Source organism: Mastacembelus armatus, chromosome 13 (assembly GCF_900324485.2).
Source record: "Mastacembelus armatus chromosome 13, fMasArm1.2, whole genome shotgun sequence".
Taxonomy (NCBI): Eukaryota; Metazoa; Chordata; class Actinopteri; order Synbranchiformes; family Mastacembelidae; genus Mastacembelus; species Mastacembelus armatus.
Window position 1 is genome coordinate 662,728 of NC_046645.1, and position 27,006 is coordinate 689,733.

The 27,006-nt window shown below is 41.2% G+C and overlaps 1 protein-coding gene across 1 annotated transcript in view; it reads right to left on the reverse strand.

Moving 5' to 3' along the window:
• Window positions 1–27,006, reverse strand: part of LOC113137710 (calsyntenin-2-like) — a 191,864-nt gene that overhangs the window by 27,259 nt on the left and 137,599 nt on the right. The window contains exons 6-8 of the mRNA XM_026319561.2: window positions 20,947–21,132; window positions 18,974–19,231; window positions 18,361–18,482 (exon numbers count right to left, since the gene is read on the reverse strand). Coding sequence (XP_026175346.1) covers window positions 18,361–18,482; window positions 18,974–19,231; window positions 20,947–21,132 — 566 coding nt within the window. The remainder of the gene's footprint in view (window positions 1–18,360; window positions 18,483–18,973; window positions 19,232–20,946; window positions 21,133–27,006) is intronic.

Consider the following 27,006-nt stretch of genomic DNA (forward strand, 5'->3'; position numbering starts at 1 on the left):
ATCCGGTGAGTTGGTGCTCAGAATTGATGGGGCCATAATGTGATGGTGGATTTGATGCTGCTGCAGATGAGATTGATACTGATGGTATTGACTTTGATTAACTAGTTTGGGAATTAGGAAATGCATAGACATGATCAAGCACAAAGAAATAGCCCAGAAACCTACTATTTCATGTTGGGATCTCAATGTGGTTCCAGGCTACACACTGAATACATACTGGAGACGTCTGGTTCTCTTAACCTTTAATGTGTCTTTTGGATTATCAACTGGATCTTAAAACTTACTTTTTATTACAATCCGGTTAAATCTCGTCACTGTCACACGTAGAGCAAGTTGCGTTCATTCGGGTGCACACACACTAATCCCACTGACATTTAAACTGGCAGACTCTCCCATCCCATGCTCTGCCGCTTCTGCTGTGCTTTAGCTTTTCAGGATTTCAAAGAATGCTTGGGCCCATATGGGATCTGAGTGCCTGGTGGGTGACTTCCTCTCGCACGCATCAAAAGGGAGACGTTGCAGCCCAAAAGGAGGCTGCCTCTGTCAAGTCGGGATGTCAGTTGGAGATCCCTCTCAGGGAAAGAAAGAGGAAATAAATAACGTAGCTATGCATGTCAATACTACTTTGGAAAACAGAGGCGGTAAAAAGAGGAGGCTGCGCAATTTGGTCAACATTTTAGTTAACCTGGCAACTGAGAATATCTTCTTCAAACATTTACGATCAGTAAACGTGAAGGTTTTCCAAAATTAAAGCTTTAAAAGTGTGTCAGAAAGAAAATACCACATTTTCCAGTCAACCATGACACTGACAACCCAGCCAATGAAACTGTTACCGCAGACTCATCTACACCTTCCCCACCGTATTTTTACTTACTTAGGTACAATAGTATGTTGTCAAAAGTATGAGTGGTTTAAGTTTTTACTGGTATATGGACATGTTCAGAGGAGGGACAGTGAATACATTGGTAAAAGGATGCTGAGGTTAGAGCTGCCAGGAAGGAGGCCTAGAGGAAGACCAGAGAGGAGGTTCTTGGATGTAGTGAAAGAGGACATGAGGATAGTTGGTGTGGGTGAGGAGGATACAGAGGATAGGGCTAAATGGAGGCAGATGATTGGCTGTGGCGACCCCTGAAGGGAGCAGCCCAAAGGAAAAGAAGAAGATCCCTTTCACAATAAAATGACATAAATTAAAGTTGAACATAGCCGCATTTCTTTAAAGGAGCAAGCAAACCTTGATATTACTAGAATATATTTTGTTTTAAGTTAAGAACTAAGCAACTTTGCCAACATAAAATCAATGACCCTTCAAAAAGTTGTCATCTTGCAAAAGCAATTAGCTCTTTGGGCACTGAAAGCCTTAGTGTAGGTTGTGTACAGATATTATTTGACAACATTACTGAGAAGATGCGGCCTGTGTATTGATCTTGATAAATCCAACATATTGGTACAGTAAAGAAGCTGAAGCAGAAATAAACAACGTAATATGTGTCCATCATTTACCGGTCAGTGCTCTTCTGACAAATAATTTGTGCAAACACACATTTGGGGTAAATTATTTAAGATAAACATGATCATTCTGCTTTTCACCTCAGTCACAGTGTTTTTTTTTTTCCTAAATCATATTTCACTGTATGACCAGTACCTTAAAAACACCCCCACACATACAGAAGCACATGTTTCTCATGTCCAACAGCAATACTGCTCTACTATATAATTTAGCTTTCTTATGTGTAAAGTATTTACAGCTTCACAGAGCTTCTGTTGTGGATATAGATTTTAAGTCTTGTTAACCACTCAATACATTTCAACCTAATTTTACAGTATTGGAAATCCAGTAACACTTTATACTACAACCCACGATTTACAGGGTAATTGTGTTGACTGAGGCACCAATAAAGTAGTGACAGGTTCCGAGTGATACTTAAACGTAGGTGCAATGAAAGAAAACACAAACAGGCCTATTGTGAACAAGGGAGTAGCAACTGGGCATTTTAAGGGAGGGGAGATCAACAGTATATTTGTACTACAATGGGGGGGGGACTCATAGTTGGACAAAACAATGTTAACAGCCTTGTTCTTACTGTGTAATTAAGAGGGGAGACAGTCGTGCATTAAACTGCAGACGATATACCTTGTAGTGTAATGTATAATGCAAATTGTGTTTTCATTCATGAATAAACATTATTACATTATGCTGGAAAAAATAAAAAATGGACAGGTTTTTCTGGTGTGCAGACAGATACACTAACACTCAGGATTCATTTATGTCTAATTCACGTCTGACATATTCAGTATAAGATTTAGAATAAGGACAACTCGAGAAATGTGTGCACAAACTTTGCCCCTACCCTGTTCATCGAGCACTGCAGCAGCTCATTACTCTATGCTGAAGAAGAAACCAATTTTATGACATTTTGGATTAGACAGAACCAGGTATGTGAGCTGTAATATAATGTGTGCCTGTTCTCCTCCTTTTATATTATAATAACACAATAAAAAACTGCTTTATAACACAATTTTCCCCAAGTTTCAGCTGTCTTACCCAGGTCTCTAGTGTTTACAAAAGTACCTAGGAGCTTAATTTATTTCTTCCTTCCTATAAAATGTCCACCTGTTACTCCCTTGTTCCTCCAAGTCGTGTTTTTATAGACTCCAGGTAAATATACATTCTGCTTAATGGCACGTTGTTTGGTCCACAGGCTCTGCACTGAAACAAAACCTGAAGATTATGGAGAACTTTGCTCAGACAATTAAACGGTCATGTTGTTAACTTCCAGACTACAGTGAAATGTAGTCCGGCAGATGGAGATGCCACAAAAGTTCGGCATCTTGTCAGAAAAATGATTAGAGTTTGAGAGAACAGGTGCACTGCTATGCATGGGAAGATGCCAGCTGGACACGGATGGAAAAACTTTGTCGAGTGTATGAGTGGGCAGGTATTAGTCAACTTATGGGGACAAATCTGGTAACACAGTCGTCATTTGGGGACCTGACAAAAGCCTCCAAAATGTTAAAACAGTAAATTCTAAGAGTTTCAGGTCAGGGTATGGTTCAGGTGATGTTAAGGTCGGGGTTAGGGGCTGAATGAATGGAAGTCAATGTAAAGGCCCAAACTAGTTTATGTGTGTGTGTGTGAAATCAGTGTCTATTACCAAACCTATGGAGACATCCATCCTCTATCGCACGAGCTAAAAGCTACAGTAAACACCACTGGACAATGTGTGTGTTTGTGTGAAATGTGTGTGATCCTGCAAAGATTCACCACTTGTAATGACATCTGCCCAAAGAGTCACACAAACACTAATGCACACACATCAATCCTGCACCAATAAGTGTCAAAAACTTCAAAGCCGAAGTTAAAGTTTAGGAGAGCAGCTCTGGCTCGCCATGCTTATGAAAGCAAGGCAAAAAGTTCTGTATTCCCCAACCCATCCACTCTCCTGTTTCTCTGCCTGATGCAAATTGACAGGCGGAAGGAATACATGAAATAAATAACCACACAAACAAAGGATAGGGAGGACATGAAACAACTAGAGGACAAAGAAAAGCAAGTGAAAGAGAGAAGGAGGTAGAGAACGGAAACATGACACATCAAAGAACCTTCATCTTCTCTTGGGGCACTTGGTGGAGAGAGGAAAACAAAATTGCTATCTGCTCATTGCATCTCACCCTCTTTCTCTCTCTGCTGTTTATTTGGTCTCTTTTCGTCTTTGCCTGCCTCTGCATTAGAGCCAAACTGTGGGAGTTGTTGCCTTAAGTCCTTTGGAGTTGAAAGTTTTTAACAGATCTGTCACTGAACCCAGCCTTCTGATTTCAAACAAAAGATGGAGGAACAAGATAGAGAAGGTGGAAGAATGAAGAGAGAAGAGATGAGGTGATCAGAGATCAGAAGGATGCAGGGGCAGAGAGATGACTACGGGGGAGGGTGGGTGGAGAAGAAAGAAATAAGGTGGAAGAGAGAGAAGAAAATGTCTTTAAGAGGAAAAGACTAAGAAGAAAGTGAGATATGAAGGAAACGTGAGGAAGATTTACAGCTGCAACATCTATTAGAGTGAACAATGTGTCTACAATAAGGAGAACTCTTAGAACCAAACACATTGACAATATATGATCACTGAGTTTTGGAAAGAAACTCATTTGTTTCAAGAGAACACTCTTCATACATGACTATAACCAAAGGACAGGTAGCTTACCTCAGCTAATGCTAATGCTAATGAGGGACATGGTTAGCCTAGCTCTGTGCCATTAGATATGTCTGGAGGGCAATTTGTTTCAAGCATATGCCAGGGCTTTTATTTCCATGCCATATTTATTTATTTATTTACATCACATTTCCTTACATCATAAAGGTCCATTGGAAAGCCATTACGAAGATTAGAAACTAATTTTTCCTCGGCTGAGATCACCGGATAAGTGTAAAATATTGAAAACCATCGATTTTAAGTCGCAGTATCACTGGTTTCATCACAATAACTACTGCATCACTAAAGCTGCTCAAAGTTAAAATGATTTATAGGGTTGTTGCACTAGATTACAGCCGTTTCTAATAAACTGTTAAATCATATTTACAAATAGCCAGACAAAGACAGCAAAGATGCCAATAAACATGAGGTTGTTTTTAAGCATCTATTGTCAATATGGGGACAAGTACTGCAGAGGAAGAAAAAGGAAGTGAAAGAGGTGGAAGGAGATTAGAAAATAGGGAAGGAGGGCCTTCAGGGGCTGCTGGAGGAAGGATCCACAAAAGAGATTGATGAGCCCTAGAAAGAAGGTGACTTCCCAGAGAGGTCGGGGGGAGGAGCCATGCAGGGAAGGAAAGAGAGAGTTACTAAGGAGACAACGGGAACGGACAGGTGTAGAAATGAAGACACTGGATTGGTTGTTGGGGGCAGGGGGGAGGGACTGGAAGGTAGGGTGCCAAACCAACACGAACATGACAGGATGAGGAAGGAGACAAAGAAGATGACTGCTCGTCAGGAGACGGCGCAGGGATTCTACATCTTCATACGTGACAGTAGTAGATTTATAAAACTTCTAAAACAGAAAACAAGCATCAAGAATCAAATTTAATCAGTCTGTCATCTCAGTGACAGGATGCACAAACAGTAGCAAAGAGTCATGAGGACAGAAAACTGTACCATCAGTTACACACCAATATCCAAGTAATTGCTAACACTGGCACCAGTTACAGTACTGGTAAGGCTGTGTTAGTAAAGTAAATAAGAAATAAACACACAGCTGTAAATACTGCTGAGTTAGTAAATAAGACTTCAAAAAATAGGAGAGGGTTAAAAATAGATCAAACAATGTCGAGGCCTTGAACTGATGCATTTTGTCTCTTTGAGCATCCACTCATGCTCCGTATGTCAACAACGTGCTTCGACAGAGTGTATAAAAATGAAAGAAATTGTTGTTTGACAGCTCAGTGAACACTGGTATCATTAAAGCAAAGGCTCTCATGCAGGCCCATTTGTCTAGCCTCAGAAATACTTAGCCTTTGGATTCATTAGCCAAAGTGCTGTTTGCTAACACATAATTGCCATAAATCATCATCAGCTCTGTGTAAACATGGAAACCATTATCACGTCAATTGTTGTTAGCATCCGAAATTGGATGTCTGAGAGTGTATAATTACAAAAAGAGAAGGAACAATTAAAAAAGAGCGATAGCAGAGGAACAGTTTCTGGTAGATATGTGTGTGTGTTTATGCAAGATGTCATGTATATACGCCTGTGTGTGTGTGTGTGTGTGTGTGTGTGTGTGTTTGAGAGAAGTACTTCAAGGTGACTATGAATTACCGGATGGCAAAAGTGACTAATTAGACTCACAATTACACAGGCGCTCCAGGCAGAGACTGAGAGTCAACAGTCAAATGACCTCTCCACAAGCTCATAATGGGCCATACTCACAAACACATATGCTGCACGCACACACACACACACACACATATATCAAACAGACACCCACTGGGTTTTTAGGCTGCATGTATTCGGTGCAGAGCAACATTATGGTGTGAGTGGTAAAAAAATACTGTGTAATATTACAAATTTGGGGCCAACCCAGTTTGTTGGTGGTTTAAAGATGTTTACAGTGTCCTGGGTTTGAGTTGGTTGATGCTCCAGTAGCCAGCCGGTCTTCATACACGTATTTTTGTTTTCTGAGTAATGAAGAGAACAAAATAATAACAGGCTTCTCTTTTTTTCTTGGTAAGCACACGTTTACAGGTTTTGGGCAAGACTGTAATTTTTTAACAGATAATTGGAAAGGGATGTTTTAAGATATGTGACTCAAACTGTTATCCATAAATGTCTCATATTTGATGTGCTTTACAGTTTTTCTGGGGCCACTAATTAAGATCACCCTTCAGTGCAGCATAATTTGCTGTAAGTGACCAGAGTGAACTTCCATTTTCCACACCAATCTACGTCACCTGTGCAAGGTGAAAGGGACAGGTGCATGCTGGAGTTGTGAAAGCAGGTAGAAGTTGGTTATTCAAGTGTGGCCCAGTGATTTCCCTGCTTATCAACACCGATGGCTGAGACACGCGGCTAATGGAGGCAATTAAGGTCTAAAACACTTATCAGCTGATTAGTGCAATTTAAATCAGAAGTGCCCTCCATCCGCAGGTCATAATTCTGAGGATATGCATTTATTTTACAGTGCCACACAAAAGTAAATAAAAACAAAAATTGATGCTACAATTTAAAATCTATTTGTGGATCTTATTGTGCTGAAACCAGGTTTATCTGCAAAAGAGGTAAGGGGATGTTTATTGCTAGGAATTTTGAATGGAGCATAATAAACTAAAAAATATTTATAAAAGGGCTATTTTACATTTTAAATGCTGTTTAATTGTCTGGCGGACAGGGGAGCCTTTCAGGACACATTGGCAAAAATAAATATTGTTTTGAGGGGGATTCACAGAATCACAAAGTATTGTTCTTTGGTTCTGTTAACAGAGGCACAAATCCAATTACAGAAATTGGGATTATCTTTCACCAGGTGATTCCCAGCAGGAAAGAGCTCCACATGGCATCTTTGCAGCTGCACGTCAAAATCTGAATGTGCAGTATCTTCAGCTGAATTACCACTGGTGTTTCAGTATCTACTGTTTGAGCACCGACGCTGATATTTTGAGATACAGAATAAACAGACAATATTCTGGGCTCGTATATAGCAGATTTAGATTTGAATTTGCCGGGATGTGTTTGGATGTGACTGAAGGCAGATGAGATGAATAGGACGTTATGTGGCTGATAATGTGTCCTTATAGCACCCCCCTCTCCTATAATCTTCTCAATTTATTCTCCAGTCTAGACTGACAAGGTATGGTAATGCAAACATGTTACAACTCTTAAGCTGATGGCTTAGAGTATTTCAAGTGTAAATCGGACCTGAAACCCTCTGATCTGAGTATTATAAGCATTGGTTTGGAATAGGGCCAGACAGCAGTGCATTAAAGTCTAACCAGTGGCTTGGCTGTGTGTACAGTATAAGCAGGGGTTTTAGTGGGATTTGTAAAAACCAGAGTCAGAGCCTTGAAGGTAGAGAGCTGGAGGCAGAATTAAAATTAATCACACCTCCAGGCTACATTTAAACTAAAACAATCAAAGCCATGGTTATGGTTTGGTTAAATGAAGGGCAGAACACGTTTAACCAGTAAAGCACTGTTCTGTGATGTTGGTAGCAGCTTATCGTCTGAGCTATCATGCCATATGAGCCGGCTGCCTTTATATTCAGCTGAACTTACCAAAATGCTGATGTTTGTGAGATGTTCTAAATAATAGGGTTAGTCTATGCAGATGGGTTGGTCCAGTATTTGAAAAAACTCCACCACTGGCAAACCAGCGGCATGCTTTTATTTTGAAAAAGTTTGATTAAGCTTTATTAGCTGTGCTACTCTCAACAAAGCCGAACATCTAATTAACCAGGTACTGACATATTCTGCACTTTTAACAATGATATGGAGGATTAGTCCAAACAGAAACAGCTAGAGTGAGTTGAAAAGGGCAGGAGGCAACAGGCTCTTACTGTGGGATGTGACCAGCATACTGCCAACACTTCATAAAACAACTTTAAAATGTGGGACAGTGAAAAAACAATTGCAGCACAACATGGCTTGGTGCTTTTCATCTCCCCACAATGGAAACACCCTATTTGTCATAAGTAGTACAACGGAAGCTTTTTCCACTCCTTGTGAAACTACAAAAACACAGGCTAAGGTGAAAAGTTCCCGGTGTGCGTCTATGTGGGCACTGTAGAGACACTGTGGCTCGTTCTGTTCTGCTGCTGATTGATTTCACAGGCATCTCCTGTGTGATTAGGCCCACACATTATTTTACAGAGGGGCTAAATGGGGCGCTCTCGCCTCAGGTTACTTCCTTTGTGGTTTTGGCTGCAATGGAGAAAATCTTTGCGGTGGCAGAGTTGGTGTGACACTGGCATAATACTTTTAAGTGGTGTAGCTATACTGTAGGCTAAACTTAGGGAGCTGATAACGTCTGCACTGCATCTGTGACCCATTTATTTGTACATTGTCATTTAAATGTTTGCACAAATTTTATTCTTGACCATATCAGAACAAGTGACATCTGCACACAGGATCTCAAGATGACTTATGCCCTTGTTAAAAAGGTTTATGTTTTGTGATTTTGGAGCAGATGCTGCTGAACATTGGTGCCGGGCAGTAACTACCTAAGTGCAACCCTCATTGTATTTTAAGACGTAAAAGTGCTGATTCCCTGGAAGGCCTGAATTCATTATTAATGCATGCATTGTGGTGGATTTGGTTGTTGGATCAGACGCAGTGAGTCACTGTGTCCTGGAGCTACAGTGCTATAGACTGTATCTGCTTATGCCACATTAAATGCAGCGGTAGATTACAACAGGCCAAAGGGCGTGACACTGAGGGCATATGGATGTCTGCATGAGGGAGGAGACACTGCAGGAGAAGAAGGTAACGGACAAAGAGAAAGACGACACTGTGAAACAGCAGCAGGAGAAAAAACCTAGAACCAGGTTTCACAGGTTTAAACCACCACTGCAAACGAAGACCTTTAGCAGAGCGGTGGAAGGAGACAGACTGGGTGAAACATTGCGCCATCTCGCCTACTGCCACACTACATTCATCACACACCTCCTCTTGATTACCCAAACCCTGACAACATGTGCGCATCCGATACTCCTATGCCAAATTTACCAGCCCTCTACTAGTTTCACTTATTCCCCCATCTCTCCATCTCTATCTTTTCTTCAATTCATCTTTCTCATCCTTTCTCTTACCACACTTAAGGTCAGGGTGGGATGTGCACAATAAATCTTCAGAGCAGATTCTGACAGCCACCCTCAATCCAGGAAGTGCTTTAGCCAGTCAGAAGTAGGAGCTGCACTGCACATAAACTTTCCCCTCTTATAAACTATTTGTAGGCAGTAAGTCTGGGAGGGTAGTTTGGAGAGTGTTATGTGCCGAGAAAGTAAGACAAATTGGTGGAAAAAAAGCAAAATAAAACAAAGAAAGTAAGAGGGAGGAAGGGGCGAAGGGTAAAAGGACTGATTCTCTGTAAGAAAGGATTCAGCAAACCCATTTTGTCGAGATTAATATGATGAATGGCACAGAACAGTAGCTTTTACTGTGCCGTTATTTTCTTTTATTTGGCTTCTGGGCTCCTTTTTACCACAAAGTGATATCATAGGTCACCGGTTTCTCTGAAACTCACACACAAAGCTTGCACAAAAAGTACACACCTATTATACAATGCAACCTATTGTACACTTGAAGTAAACACAAAAGACCTACAGACTACTCCTATTTTTACATGTGCTGTCTCTCACACACACACACACACACACACACACAGAGGTCATTCCCATTTTCACATTCAGAATAATTAGATATAAGAGATGTAGATCTGAGACTTTACCTCAAGTCACACTAAAAGCTCAGACATGAGGACAAAAGGACTAAAATACCACGGTGGTTAGCAATAATGAGACCTGACGGCAGTTAAACTAGTTCTGGAGACTTGTGATTTGACTTAAACCTGCTCTTAAGGACTTGAAACATGACTCAATAGCTGCAAAGAACTAGTTATAAACTGACTTGAGGCTTAATTAGGATTTGTGTTGAGTTATATGTGACTTGACCTGGTCATGTGAAAAATTTCTTTAGACTTAACTTTAACTTTGAGACTGGACTCAAATAACTTGAGACTTGACACAAACCTAATCAGCAATAATCAATAATGAGGTTGAAATTGTCTGTGGTTCTGGGTTTGTGTCAAACGACTTGAAACCTGACTCTGCACAAATTACTTCAAAGTTGATTTAAGTCCAATTTGAGACGTAAACATGTCAATGACATGAGACTTGACATGAGCGTATCAATAATGACAATCTTGACTTAAATGTGTATCAATTTCACAAACGATTATAAGATTTTAATATTTAACTTGTCACAACTGAGTGGTGACTTGACACTGACTTGACGTGTGGACTTGCTATGAATGACTTGGAACTTGGATTGGATTTGTCATAAATGACTGAAAATACGTTGCGGCACAAATCACTTGAAACTCTGACATTTGACTTGAACTTCTGATAAATTACACACATCTGGTCTTAGATTAAGACAGGTCTGCTAGAAATTAAATATCAAGCATCATATGCTGTCAGACACTCAATGATATTTAACACCACATGCTACTGTGCACAGTTACACAAAACGATGCCCACCTAATTACACTGATCTGCACGACACACACACAAAATCAGAGTGAGCTAGATATTAAAAGCCATCGCTCCACCACCCTGCCATTAATGGCCCGAAGAACAACTGTCTAAGAACTATAGTACTTCCCACTTTCATAAAGTGCAGGCAATATTACCAACAGAGTGGGATGTGAAAGATATAAAAATGATGGAAAACTGCATGAAGCAGGGTTTTGGAAAGTGTGTTTGTAATAAAGCCTGATTTCATTTGAGAAGCAGACTGTGCTAGCAGACACCATGGCAGGATGTGACAAGATAATGTTTCCTGTGATAAATGACTGATATCATACTGAGTGGAAAGCAACAGCAAAACCTGCCTGCTCTGATTACCCTCATTAAATGATTATTTTCCATATTATTTTGGCACCTTACACCCTGTCTGACTATATTAAAGTCACACCTGCCTCTCATCTTTGTGTGTGTGTTGCTTAACAAAGTTAGAGGACAGAGGTGATGTGTTTTTCTTAAACTGTTTCAGTTTCTTTCAGCTTGCATCTCTTCATTTGTCAAAGCCAGTGGAAGCCGATTCTTATACTTTGTTGTCCTCATCATCATCATCATCTTTCTTCTCCTCACCTATTTGTTTTCCTGCTTTGTGTCTCTGGGCCCAGATGTGTTTTTCTCTTTGACCAACTTCTTTATCATTTTTTCATTCCCTTACTTCCTCTGTTCTCTGCTCTTCCATCTTTTCGTGGTTATTGATTCCTGCTGTCAATAAGTTCCTCCACATGAATGCAAACGAGATCATCTGCATGACTGCCAATCAATATTTCAAAAAAAAAAAAAATCCAGGGACAGTTCCTTTGCTATTCACAGTGAATCCACAGTTTTAATGTGATCACATGTGGTTATGTGTGTCACATGAGTAGCTGAGACAGGACGGACACTGGGATGACGACCATATTTCAGAGGGCTCCTGATACAAAAGAACCGTATGCTCCACTTGGTACGATTTTACAGGTGGAGGGGCCTGGACGACTGTACAATCTACACCTTGCTGCAAATGTGCAGCTGGACAACGGTCACAGAGTAAAGCTGAGATATCTTAGCCTTGAGCTGGGTAAACAGTGAGATCCTCACACAAGAAACAGTGGCATGCACGACAAGGTAGACCCTTCCAAAACACCTGTACATATTGTTGCGACGATGCCAGCCAGGTCTCTCTCCTCGTATATAAGCTATTTTGGTCTTTTCTGAACCAGACAGCACAAAGCATACCATTCACGGCTATAGGGGGTGGGCCTATGCAGCGTGACGTCACCCATAGCGTTACCATTGACGGCTATAGGGGGCGGGCCTACGCAGCCTGACGTCACCCATAGCGTTACCATTGACGTTACGTACCGCGAGAGTGACGCCAATTCAGTGCCATTTGGACAAGAGACCGTTCCCATGGAAACCACTGAGCCAATCAGAAGCGACCTTGTTGAACGTACACGCCCCCTGGACAGAGCCGCTAAAGCTATGACCCTACAGTCTGATCTGACATTAGCCATGAGGCTAATTATCAATATCTGTCATGCACAATCAATTCCACGGATAAAATGGCGGACATCGACAATTTGTGTATGGGTAAAGCAACCTGTCAATCATCTCCAAGTAGGGGCGGAACGAGACGACGTGGTTTAAAGGAGGCACCTGATTGGTCAGTTATTTCCCTTAATATCTTGTGTTAGAGCGCAAATATCGACATAAAAAATGAAATATATTAAGAGTGTGTTCAAACAAAGACGACAAAGCCACAATGATCACTGTGGCAACAATAGTGACTGATTTTTCAAGGGACGTCAATGGTAGCTACTTCCTGTATGGCTTCAAACCCGGAAGCGGTCTGGCTATGTCCATAGACATATAAAATCTGATTAAAATAATATATTTTATATGTCTATTACTCTGTCCACCCACTGTACTGTCACTGGGCTGGAGAAGGTTTTACCTCCGCTGGAGGAAACGGCGAGTGGCGTCACCAAAGTGTGCGGGATTTACGTCCGCGTCTGCTCCAGGTAGGTGTTGTCGTATGTGCGTGTTTTGCTGCTTCTACCCACCGACAAACACCGACACACACCGACGATCCGCGTTTGTATCTGGCGCCAACCGGCGACGAATCAGCGCTCGCCTCCTGCTCTGGGGGCGGAGACTCTGGGCGTGTGTGCACTGGGGGGGGGTTGCCCTGGTTGTCAGTGAGTGTGCGTGCGTGTGCGTGCCCCTCATGGTCTTTGGAGCCAGTTGGTGCAGCTGAACTCTAAATTTAGCAAGCTCTTTAGTAGGAGTCATCTATCATTCAACTCACCCCCTCCCACAAGGAAAGAAAGGCTGTGCATGAGTGTGTGTGTGTCTGTGTGTGTGTGTTACAGGAAGAAAGAGAAATACCAAAACAGATAGGGCAAAAGACAGCTACACCAGATGAATGTTTTATTGGATAGAAACTACAGGATTTGTCTCAGATATGGAAATCTAAAATGCAATGTAAGGCTTATAAGTGTGGGGAAAAAATCTGATCTGAAGTAGGGCGCTAGTGTTGCTCTATGTTTTGGGGGTAAATAGGGTAAAGGAAACAAATCACTCACACACACACACACACACACAACCATTGTGGATTTACTGTAAATTATTCAGCTAAATGGTTAATATTTAAAAATGAGAAATACCATGCCTCTTATTTCTCTCATCTGCATGATACTGCGTTTGTGGATCAATATTGCACCAACCTCATTTGCACATTAATTCAGTGCAAAATGGGAGACAGCTGCAAATGTTATTATTTGCGTCTGTGCTCTTCATAGCAGGCTAGGGCCTTGGAGACAGCCATTGTGTTTAGGTTGTGTGCCTTTTCTCTGCTAGAAGCTCCTTCCTCTCTTCAAAAGCCAGATGTTGTGCAGAACACAACCGTTTTCGTGCAAACGCCTTTTTCCGACTTCACCATAAAAACCACGTAATTTCATAACCTCATCAGGTGGCACGGTCCCCAAACATCCTATAGTTTACTAACAAGGAGTTTGTGCTGACAGCAGTCAACAGCAGCACACCAGCAATTTGAAAATGCCAGCTGCTCTGCGTTTTTCAGACTGTGCTCAGGAGATGTTTGTTTCAACAGTAAGCCTGGACCAGTTATGAGGTAAATTAGGGGGAAGATCATGCCAAGGGGTTGGCAAAAACATGCCATTCTCCATCTCTTATTGTCATGCCCGAGAATACATTCTGGCATTGTTCATGTGCACAATAGATGTGAGTGCACACTTTGAGATTTGTTTGTTTGCTTTGACACCCACGTGGAGACGGGAGCATGTAAATCAATTGCGACAGACAAAAGAGGTGAGTTGCTATCAAAATCATTTTGAAATGTACTTTCACATGATGGAGCTAGGGCTCTTTAAAAACATTCACAGCACAACATATGTAGCTTGGTTAAACTGCACAATGTTATAAATGGTACGATTTGGATTTGAAGTATTTTCTTTCTTACTCATGCTGAGTTTTGCAATGTTAAGCTCAGTGTTGTTCAGGTCAAAGTACTTTAGCTTCTCTTTGCAAAATTACAGAAATGTAGTCCTATAAAAGGTGAGCAGCATATTCAGTCTTTCATTCTGCTCTAAATTGCAATATATTTACATGTATGTAGAAGGTCAAAAACATTTGATTGCACTAAAATGTATGACTTGTGTTTCTGGTGAACATGGAGTCTCAGTGTTCGCCCAGCCTAATGTGACTTTATTTATTTGCTTTCTTCTGAAAAATAATCAAACTAAACTAATGATGCAAACTGTTTTGTTCCTGCCTTTGAGCTAAGCCTCTACCTGACCTCATAACCATCCAGTTATTTAGTAGATTCTCTGCCTCCAACATATGAAACCATCTGACTACATTAACTGAGCTGAAAAACAAAACAAAAGTCAGTTTGTATCTTCTAAAGATCTCGACCATCCAAATTTCAGACTGTACCAGAATCTGTAACGGAAACATCACAAACTCTGATGGGTATAAAAATTTTTACCTCTAGAGTCGAGTGTTTGTCCAAGACCTGCCTGAATTTGAATGTTTCCATTTCTATAAGATATAGTCCTAAACTAATTAAAATGTCTGATTGTAAAGCACATAATTTCACATTGGTATTTTCAAAATGCATTGTGAAACATGCAGTATATAATACACGCCTACAGACCCACCTGTCTGTCTCACTCAGTTAGCCTTTCTAATTCCATGTATGACGCTCTACACTGACGTTCACTGAATAAATGTAATATTTTCCACTGCTGTCCACCTGTGAAATCAGAGAAACTCCCCCAGAGTGTTTGTTTGATTGCTTTGCTGGTGAAATAAGTGTTTTTCATGGCTGAAGCTGAAGGTAATGATGTCACTTCCACATTCAATTTAGACTCCTGGCAGAAACATCGTTTAGATCTCAATTATCCCAGTGGTTGTTTTTTTTTTTCTTCCTCTTTGTGCAGCGGAAAAGCTTGGGGTGACTTCTCATTGATTTTCTCTTCTCGCCAAAGTCCCTCCACCCTGACAGACGAGGACACGATGCAGGCTTTGTTCTAACTGTACACCAAGCAGTTCCATTTATCTCTCTACATGGGGCAGATTGTCACACACTACAGAGACATAGACAGCAAATATACTTCGCTGATAAATAATATTCTCCAGCCTCAAACAGAAATTTGACCTTTTATAGCCTAATGGGGAAAACATGTCCCACCAGCATTTCATGAACCACTGAACAGTGACTCAAAATGTGGAGCATGACCCAAAAATGATCATTCAAATGATTTGCCAAGGGAAATGATTATTTAGGGTGGTGTTTAGCTCACAACATTTAAAGTGATAGTTGCAAAGGTCATTTTACTTTACTTTGTGTTAATCAGACCTCATCTGCATGCTAGAGGTAAAACACTAATTTACTTAAAAATCAAGGAACGGTTTTTTGATTTTGATTTTATTTTGATATATAGAGCTTTTCTAATTTGCATGTTTGTTAAGAGAAAACCTTGAAAGGTTAAGCTATCAAGTAAAAATTCTTCTGAGTTACTAAAATTAAAATAAATTAAGATTAAACTAGGTTTAAAGCTGCACTAATCCATATACTTATACAAGCTGTTGTGCCTAATTCACATTTCCAAAAAAATGCATCTTTCAAACTTAATTTACCACCCCTGGAAAAGTAAATTGTTTTAAAAGTTTTACATCTGTAGATCGATGGAGAAATGAAGCCTTGTTGCTGGTAACAGACCAGCAAAGAATGAAAGCCTGAGTCTGGGTGTGGGTCACGTTTTCAGCAGGTCAATTTCTCAGACAGCTTCATGTTCCACAGGCTATTTTTTGGCCTGTACACGTCTGATTTGACTCTCTACTGTGTCTGAATCGGCACATTCAGCACGGGGTCATGCAGAAAACATCAACAGAATTGACAGTCACCTTCCTCGCGATGCTTGAATGGAAATATGCATCTAAAGAATAGGAAACTGTGCACAAAAGACATGTTCAATACAAGCTCAATACAAAGCTCTTCAGTGAAGTCAACAAAAACCTCAGGCTATCTCTCTCAATAATACACAGTCCAGATGGCAAAGCTTACAAATACTGAATCATGCTCAACACAATGAGCCTATATACATAAAAAAAAACACTGCTATGAATTTTTCAGCAGGTGAAACTAATAGCAGCAGCCATCTTTCCCTCCCTGCTCCAGTTATTATGCACCACCTTGCAATGCCTGATTGGATTGTGTGAGAAATTAATTAGACTTCTGTGATAAAGCAACGTAGGCAGAGGATGAGATTCTTCTGTGGAAGGGGAATTCAGGTTGGAGGTATTCAGAAGTTCATTTTGTTGGAAAGATATTAGACAATGAGGAGGAAGTGGCGACAAAGTAAGGGAGATAGTGACTTAATGAAAATTTCCTTAATGCCTCAGAGACAACTATTAACAAGAGGGAGTTAGATGAGAGACGACGTGGTGTAAGAAAGAGAAGGATATACAAAAAGTGCTCAGGAAAGTCTGCAGTTTAACATCAATCGTGCAGCAAAGATGTTCATAGTCAGCAGCACTGCAGTTGTCCCCAGAAACATCTGTCAGCTACAGGTTTTAGAGGAAAAGACAAATCATCCAATGAATTAACAAACCCTGATACTCACATCATGTAGTTCAGGGTTTCTTATCTGACACAGCTGTAGCTCATTTAACCTGACAAGAGATTCTGCACTTCCCTTGATAAAGTTACCTGAATGTTTTATCAACTGTTTTCTGCAGATCTGTGAACCCATGTGTTTGCATTTTATTTTTGTTAAATATCTCATCTGAAAATATCTTTTCACCTGTGTAATTTAATGTAACTGCCCCAGTGCTGCCTAAAACATGGTTGGTCTGAAAAGTGCCACCATAAAATCACTCTTAACACAGTTATTCTTCAGTAACAAAGAGAAATCCTGTGACTGGTAAGGCAGTAGGTTGTGAAAAATGTGAATTTATCTGCAGAGGTTGATTGAGGTTTAGAGACAAAAGACAAGTGACTGATACTCTGTCGAAACCCTGCGTCTAAATTCTTTCAGACGTTGCCTCACAAACGCAATGTGCTGTCAGGAGACTGATGGATGACGTCTTTCGTGCTATCCCCCAAATCAAGACCAGTGATCTGTCTGATCAAATTAGCCCTGGGTCCTGCATCTGGATGCCCAGGCTCAGCTGTGTGTCTCTCCCCTGAGTCCAATGTCCTTGCTGGGTGAGCACGAGGTCTCGCAAGTCGAGGTGACCTGTGCGACTTGAGGACAGCATCCTTGATCGAAAGACAGCTGCTGTCTTAAAAACACACACGTATCCCTGGAGCAAGCCTGACTCTGTCTCTGCATGCTACACCTGTTTGTTCAGTTGCCCTTCGCTTAAAATGTTTTAGCATATGACGTGCAACACACTGCATTTTCCAGATCACTATTATATGATCACTATTTAAAAAACAAACTCAGAATCTTCCAAACTGATTGAAACAATGCATAATTTAACCCACTGATTGCCGGTTCTAACATTTGCCCTCGTTCTACTTAGTACATAGATGGTAAATTAATCTCAGAAACTGATCCCATGTCAGGTAAGAGAGTTTCATCTCTGCATATATATGGATATATAGAGGACTTTACAGGCAGTGAAATTACAGAGGAGAGGAAAACAAAAAAGCACAATTTAGCTGTAATGAAATGCCAACAAAAAATCCACGGCAAATATTTGTTGAAGTTGATGAATTCATTAAGAAATTGCACAAATATTAATTACAGTGGCGTGAGCGTTCTCTACATTAATTGGTTATTTAAAGGAGGATTTGTGATGCAGCCAAGCATATAGATAAAAAGAAAAGCATAATCCTGGGTGCACACACAAAATCATGGCTGTGTACATCTTCTTAATATCTCGGTGTAAAAGCTGGTGGTCAAGTCTCCAATGATTTTTGCTCCTTTCTACTGAAAACGCTATACCACACTGCAAATGATCCCTAAAGTCTCACCAGAAATGTTCTGCTACCCCCTTTGGTGACCTGTGTGAATTCAACAAAGGCTTCTGACACCGTTTTGTCTTCCAGACCCATCACTCCTAACATCAGCACTTTACCTGCTCCAGCTTCCAGTGGAACTCGGCCGGTCTGAATGTGTCCACCTGAGTGAAATCTCTCCTCAGCAGAAAGACAAGGCGGCAATTATGGACATACAGTGAGTAGTGATGACGGTTCATCTCTGTGGAAGGGAGAAAGAAAGAGAGAAGTAGGCACCGGAGGCCGATTCACCCACCACACCTACTCACTGTCAGGTAAAGTCAGGTTGACATTTGGTTTTATGAAGCCTCAGAAAAGTGGGACAAGAGTATTATTTCGAAGACCAACCTTCAGATGGTCCTTTCCCACAGTTTTTCACTGGAACCTTATAAAGTTGAAACATCCCTTGAGTTATATTTACTGTACAGCTTAGCTATCTCTCTCTCTCTGCTTAAAAGTGTGACAGATGGGAACTGTAGTCTCTACCAGATAACACTGAAAGAAGAGTTACAGCACATTTGTGGATTTGTACAGAAGAATTTAAAGCAACGGGATGCCATATGCAAACAAAAAAATTAATGATTGAACACCCTGAGCTGTATATAAGCTGTAAGAATAACACAGACAGATAATTTGTTGACAGGAAGTCCATGAATGCATGTGTCTGTCTTCACATGTTGCGTTCACACTTACCAGTCTTGTCTGAGTTACATAGCAGGGTTTCCTTCTCAGCTCTGAGCCCAGGACTGGGCCCGTGCTTCATCCACGTAGCTATGGTGAACTGGTCTGTCAGATTTTGGGGGACCACCCAGTCGGGGATTTTTGCTGCCTGACGACCGTCAAACTTGAAGATCAGGTCACTGTCCCTTCCGCTGTCAGTCACCAGAGGAGCTGTCCAATTGGTGGCAGCGCTGGGGGCAGGAAGGAGGTCGGTGCTGCCCGAGGAGGCCCCTGGGGTCACGGCCATGGGAACAAATAAGACGTGTGTTAGAAGATGTGTCACTAACAATCACAGCAGATATGCACTGTATATTAGCCTAACCTTGGCTATGATTACTTATGACTAAGGCAGACGGCAGGACTTAATATGTAATCAATGTGCTGAGATAGATAGAGGATGAGGGTATTGATTCATGGCAAATGAAACTGACTTTCAAAAGGAAAGTGAGGAGAATCTGTTCACATATTCAGAACATAGCTGACAACTAAAACGTGCCTCTGTGGAAACAGAGGGCACATTGACCGAGTGCTACGGTAACACAAAGAGAAAAGGCGTAGCAAGGTCACGGTGGCGTGAATCAGCCAATCACATTCTTGTTTACAGCCGACACTTCTGTTACACGAACCTCATACATGCTGACATGCTAGTCATCCCTGCATTGCCCGGAGTCCTTCCACTCCCCGTCTCACTCCTTTGACACATTAACCCCAATATTTTGTATCCTGAACAACCTTTGGTGTCAAACTGTCACCTCCACAAAGGCTTCTCTGCGTTTCTGATACGACCTTAGCGATCCATCTCCGTGTGACGGGGAAAAAATGCATCTCATGTCTTTAAACCACATTTATAAATCATTTGTAACAGCTTACAAATGGTGATAAATTAAAGCAACACAGGAACCAGGCTGTTCTGAGATAAAAATGAGCAATGTCAGAATTCCCCATGTTTCTCTTGTCAAGGCAAACAATTCCAACATACATTTGTTCATTTCTGCTAATACCACAGCATTAGCACATTAATTGATGTTTTTTTTTCCTGTCTGTAGAGCTCTGTTTTCCTCTCCTCATACTCATGCCAGTGTCGACATCCTGACTCCAGTAATTAGATTCCCTCAGTAAATAAATACGCATCGACTTCTCCAGCACCCAGCTGCAGCCTTCCCTTTGCCCGATGTCTTTGTATATTATCTCAAATTGATTGTGCTTTAAAAAAGCAATTACAATTTATTCTGTTCACTATCAGATAACGATTATGAGGTGCCTGAAAAGGACTCTTTAGTGGTAAACCATGCATGGACTGGGAGCCAGGCAGGGCAGGGAGGGGACGTTATGCATTCAGATGAGCTGGAATGGAGCTTTTGAAGGCCGTTAGTCAAAGATGATGAGTCCAGCCCCCCTGCTGGTGGTGCAGTGTAGGCAGGGAGGACGAAGCGGGTGGGCTTAGCTACTTTGCTGGTGCTCTGGGCACCGACACGACGACTCATCATTCACTGAGGAGAAAGCATGGCTGCATCTGGGGCGGCTAATGCCCTCGCTCTGTCACATCATTAGTGGCACAGCTTTAAGATGCCATTCTGGTGCCTTCATTTAGCACAGGGGCTTACCAGGGACACAAGCGGAGATAAGACAGAAATACAGACTGGGAGTTTTCAGATGTTGATTTAAAAAGGGCAGAGAAAGGTGCCTCAGGTCCTGTTTGACCCTGGTACCCAGAATGTGGATTCAACTCATGCTTTTAAGAGCAACTCACTTCTAATGCAGTGCATTAACTTAGTTTGCTCCCTCAGTCACATTTGATCAGGCATCTATTGTATGTTCTACAGCCACTAGCATCCTAATAGCCACATTTCCAGCTAATCTAACCTGTTTGTCATTCTGGTCACACAGAAGTGATTATGGTTATGTTTGCAAAACACTACAAAAATGTCTGTTTTTGCCAAACCAACCGCAGAGCTTCTGTAGAGACTTCTCAGAATAAGTTTCCCGGTCACAGCCCTTCCCAATGTGGCTGGTCTGCAGCTCCACTGTGGTCCTCACTGATGACAGCGGCCCGCCACAGGTCTCCAGGTGCATCTTAGGAAACAGCTGCTTACTGCCTGTTCCTGGCTCGTAGTCAACTCGTTTATTCCATCCTGGGAAAAGAGTGAGATGGAGTGATAGTGTTAGTGATGGCAGAGAGGCCAGAGAGCCACTGTGGAGTGTGAGCGCCAAGTGTCTGCAGATTATTAACCGAAATCATATCTGGTTTTCACAGGCCCACTTGTTGCTTTTGTTACTGCACATTTTTCACCTCATTTTTTCCATTTCCATCAAGACAAGACTCCAGTTCCAATTTTTCAATGCCACTGGTATTTCTGCATCACAACTCAATACCATTCTGACAGAATGTGCTCGGCTAATGAAACTGCTGCATTTTTGTTGGAGTGCGGTGCAGTACCTGCATTAGTGGCAGCAGTCATTATTCTGTCATGTCAGCTGTGAATTGTGTTCTCTGTACAGACATGTGATTATTTTACGTGGCAGTGATGTTTTTGTTTTTCTTCTCGATTTTTCCGGCCCGTGCGATGTGATTTTGTGATTCTCTTTCCACAACATAACAACAAAAAGTACAAAATTATGTTGCTTGTTTAGTGTTTTTTATTAGTTTTGTCTACGCTGAGTGAATCTCAGTGATTAGTTATTGTTCCCCTGTGTATCAATTTCTCTCTGTCTCTGCTGGAGTCAGCAGGAAGCTGATCTGACTGGAGAAGAGGCATAACTCTTCATCTGCAGCCCTTTAAATCTGCATCGTTCATTTCTTCACACACTCACCATCTTGTGTTCAAACCCATCTGTTTTATACTTTACATGATTTACCCCCCCGACCGCTGCAGCTCTGTTGCTATGGGATTGTCAGTGGCTGTGATGAGAATAGGGTCAAACATTGGTGAATGCTAAATAGGAACGAAACATTAAAAAAGGACACAAGCACAAAAGGCTTTGCTGACGTACGGGTTTTTGTGTCTTTCTGTTAAAGACGTTGCTTTAGCATTTATTTAGAGCGTTGAGCTCCTTTATATATATCAGCTTATTCTGTAGTACTTTTACCAGTGACTACTTTCATACATTACAAGCTAAACACAACATAACCAACCTTGGTGGTATGAAGAGTGATTGTTTTTAAAAATATAATGATGGATAGTTACTCTGACTCTGTCCAAAGGTAAAATATATTCGGAGCAACTTCATTGTGACAACATCAGTGCTCTCAGCCAATAAATGATCCAACATAAAATAAACATGTAAATCTGTAAAATGGCCATTTGAACAGATTTTTAACTTAATTGAACAGACTACACAGCTGGATAGTTGTATATGATACAGAACATTACAAACTGTTAGATCAAGTGTGTGTTTGCTATGCAACGCTCAGTATCAGAGTGGCCCTGCACTTTTCAGACAGAGCGCTGAAAGACGCCATAGCAGGTGCTCTGGTAATAACATACTGCATGGACAGCTGAGGGTCAAATGACCTGTTGAGGACTTGGCTTTAACAGTGTCTGTCTAGGACAGGGCAGAGCCTGGGTAAGGATGCATGGGAAGGAGGGAGGCCCTGTGGAAGGATAAATGAGGGGTAAAGGGTTGAGGTGTCGTGTGTCTATAGATATGAAAAGGAGGGCTGGGTGGAGTGTGGAAACGGGTGATTAAGGTTTATGAGTTAGACGGTATTGGGCAAACATGAGGGATAGTAAAAGGTGTCGCTCTGAGGAGAGATTAACGTGGTATCGCTCTCATCACCTCACAATAGTTTTTAGTCTCATGGAGTAAACTCCTGTGGTCTGTGTGTCTGGACAAGACCCAGTTCTCTCCTCCTGGTATTTACAGATGTATGAATGCACAGAGATAGGCTTTACACATCGACTAGACAGCTGTGACCAGTTACTTCCAGCTCTATAGGGGATACTCACTTTGCAGTGTCATTACAATAGCTACAATAGCTTACACGAGCTAACGCTGCTGGAAGGGCACAGTACAAAAATGATGTCAGAGCATGCAGAATTGATTGGCACCGTGGTTCTGCTGCTCGCTTGAACCGCATGGATGTCGACAGTGTTCGCTGTGGGCTCATTGTGGAAACAGGCACAGTGGAAACTTCAAGTGATTTGATTTATATTTTTATGAAAAATAATTGTATAAAAACAATGTGAGGTTCATTGAGATGAACCTGTTGAGAATCATCACCTCAATGTGCAGCTTTAAAGAGCTGTGTGGCGGGTTTCAGTTCAAGTGCTTAACTGTCTGAGCCATAAATAAATTACTGCTCTTTTAGCATTTTCAGTGAAGAGCTCTAAGACCTACTGTACACCACCTGGTCAGCACTGCCCACCAGAATGAGTTAGAGACTAACTGGTTTTCCACTGGGTTTCTAGTGTCCCCTTCAGAGAAGCTAATGTATCTCAAAGGACACACATGGGGGGGCTGGTGGTCTGCATGCTAGTCTCAGGTTCTCTCTCTGCTCCAGTCTTCTAAGATCAAACTGAAGACTAGGCCCTTGTATTAAATGATAGATATTATTCTATTATTACTGTGAGCTGTTGCATAGTTGTCTGTCTGACACTTTGGAGTATTTGCCCCCGTGATGCACACACTATGTCTAAGGCAGCGTCAACCTTTTCAATGACAAATATTCTCAACGTTTTGGTTTGCAAAACACAGCAGATCCAGGCACCAATGCATTTGTTTAGCATCTGAGGTAACTTTTGCTAAGCACTACTATCTGCATGGGGACCATCTGCACACATAGAAATCCCTTTTCTCTCTGCTAAAACATTCTCCCCTGTGCACCAAGAATTGAGGTCACTGTTACCAAACATTAACTAACAAACTTTCCGTCTCTACCAGATTAGATTAAGTGCAAGAGGCTGATGTATTGAGTGTCACACCACATCATACTGGGCCACAGTGATATCCTGTGCACAGAAAGGTTCATTGTAAAATACTGGAGTGACCCACAGTGTAACAGAAGCCAAAACACAGGGCACTGCCCGAATTTATAAATTGAGAAATGGGTTCACTCGTATGAAGGCAAATGAGTTACAGGCAGTTTTGGTTGCAACATATCACGTAAAAACAAATCACAAGGCCGAGTACAGTAGCAGATGTTCTTTCACATCAAGAGACACATTTCTTTTTGAGACATGACTCCCCTCCGTGGTTAGAAATAAGGCACAGGGTGCCTGAAACAGTGAGAAAGCACTGAAGTAGAAATATGTGCTGTTTGGAAAAAGAGCACTGATTTACACTCCCACCACAAAGCACCAACAGTTTACTCTTCATTTCAAAGCTTATGTTGAGATAAGGCCCACACAAAGAGCCTGATATCACTGATAAGTATTTGGCACTAGCATTTATCTTTAATAATGGAAAACACTGCAGCAATGAAATGGAAAAGGTCCTTTGCCAAAAAGCCCCTGAGCTATACTGAAATATGTTTACAGCATAAGAACGTGTTTGTGTCTTTAATCTCTGCCTTTAATAATAATAATAAGAAGAATAATTTCAAGAATAAAATTTTAATAATGTCACATTTCTTCAGTGTTTTGATTTCTGGATGATAAAACAATGTCAAATAAATTAATTAGTGCCACCGCTCTCATCCATGACATGTTTTAGCATCGATGCACTTTACTAACGAGTAGTTAGAAATGAATTTAACACCAAATACTGGCAGGAGTGAGTTCATGACTGTGTGAGCTACAGCAGAAGTGAAGTGGAGGTATTTCTGTCGTCACAGTGAAATATTGTGCTGGCTTGTTGTTCATCCTGCTGTAAAGGCTCAGGCTCTTTTCTGTAGGTTTTCTCACACAGTAAATAAAATAGGTCGTAGTAGCTGCAGTTATCAGTGAGAATTTTTTAAAGAGTTTGTTTCTACAGTTTTACTTAAATAACATTTCCAGTTTAACTTTTCCTGGTATTTTTACATTGAAGTATTGAAAAACTTCACTTTTAGTTGGAAATCTGTTGAGTTAAACAGAGCTTTTTATTTTCTTACTTAATATCACGTATTGTTTGATACCATTGTGGTCATGGTCACAATTAGCTGTGGTTTCTGGCCAAATTCAACATATTTACACACAGAAGATATGTAGGATTACACTGTGCTGTTGTACAAACTGTAACTCTGAAAAGTGTCTATATTTGTAGAAACACACTGAACTGTCAGGGAAGGGTATATTTTAAGGCCTGCTGTCACAGATGAAGAAGTAATCCTGCAGGACATCCTCTGAGCTTGATTTTTGTCCTTGCTAAATAATTTATTCCTATTTCTGAATCTCAGTAGGAAGCAGCTGCTGATGCGATCTGCCACTCACAGGTACAGCATGAACTCCCAAATCCTCAGCCAGTACAAACGGGGCAAAGACGTGTATCACAAAATTGTCCAGAAAGTGATTCGGACGCTTGTGTGTAGACCGAGCTGCAGACACATTTATTATGCACATGCTCACACACACTGAGCAAAACAAACACACCAGGCACAGGAGTTGTGCTCTTCATGGATATGAGAGGAGACGAGAGCAAGTGAGGCAGACATGACAACGACTATATGGAGCTCCTGTATGTGTGCATATATATATATATATATGTGTGTGTATATATATATATATATATATGTGTGTGTATATATATATATATGTGGGTGTATATATATATATATGTGGGTGTATATATATATATATATATATATGTGGGTGTATATACTGTAAGTTCAGAGGAATAAATCTTAGCCACCTCCCTTTCCTTCTTTCCTTCAATAGCAGGCAGACATGCATTTACTATATTAAACTCAGATGATTTATTAGCCAAACCTTGTGTGGCTATTCAAAGTGCCATAAATCAGCACAGATGTATGAAGCCTTAAAATATCGAACATTTCCAAAACCCTCCACTCAGATTTTGTTGTGCTGGAGCTGGAGATGTGACAGACCAACTATTGACCGAGCACTAATTGACCAGTTGTAGAGAAAGTATGCAGGATGTGAACTTTGGTCTCAGGTTCTGCTTCATTTTTGTTTCCCACACTATTCCCATCCCAAAAAGTGCGATGCACAACGGCTTTTCAGGGGAAACTGTAAAAATTCAACTTCATATTAATTTGACACTTTTTATGTCATTCAGACAGCTCTGTCTTTTAAAATATGGATTTAGGACTTTCTCACCATGATGCACTGCAGCCTTCAAAAACTAGTATTTATAGTCTGGAACTAATTTTGGAAATCGGGAATCTCGTCACTGGCGCTTCAGCCCAGCCTCTGGTTTTGGAAGGTGAAGTTCCAGACGTTTTGACGTTTTGATATACTGTAAACTTGGATACCAGTTTACTAAGAGTTGGTCATATGGTGCGTCCTGTTTTCTTCATTTTCCAACCTTTGGCCAACTGAATTGATTGGAGATAGTTTGGAAAGACACATGCGTCATAGGTCCTCGTATTCAAACTGCATCAAAAAACTATTTCCACCAAGTCCAGTCCACTCCCTGTAGCCCTCCACAATAAAACTGTGGTAAACCAGGGATTATTCCAAGGGTATAACACGTTTGTACAATTTTTGAACAACCAGGGCTCCTTCTATTGTTTGTAGAAGATCAGCCCCCTAAGCAGCACTTTAAGGGCTTTCTAGCAGAGGGACTGTACAGAACCACTTTAGGTAAAAGGCAGATGACAGTTTGTCAAACGTAAAATATTCTGAGAACATGAGGGTAAAAATTCTTTACTTAATCAGAACTCCAAGCAGTATGTCTGGTGAAGAGGAGACACTTCGTCCTCTCACTAATACCCCCCCCCCCCTTCAGAGAAGATTGGTAGTGGTGGCATCTCAGAGGCAGACACCAGGATATTCATCAAAAGGCAGCAAAGGACGAATGCAGCCAAACACAGAGAGGTCCTTGGTGAAAAACATCTCCAGGGTGCACATAACACGAGGCCGGGGCGAAGTTCACCTTTCAGTGTCACCATGACCTGAAGCACACAG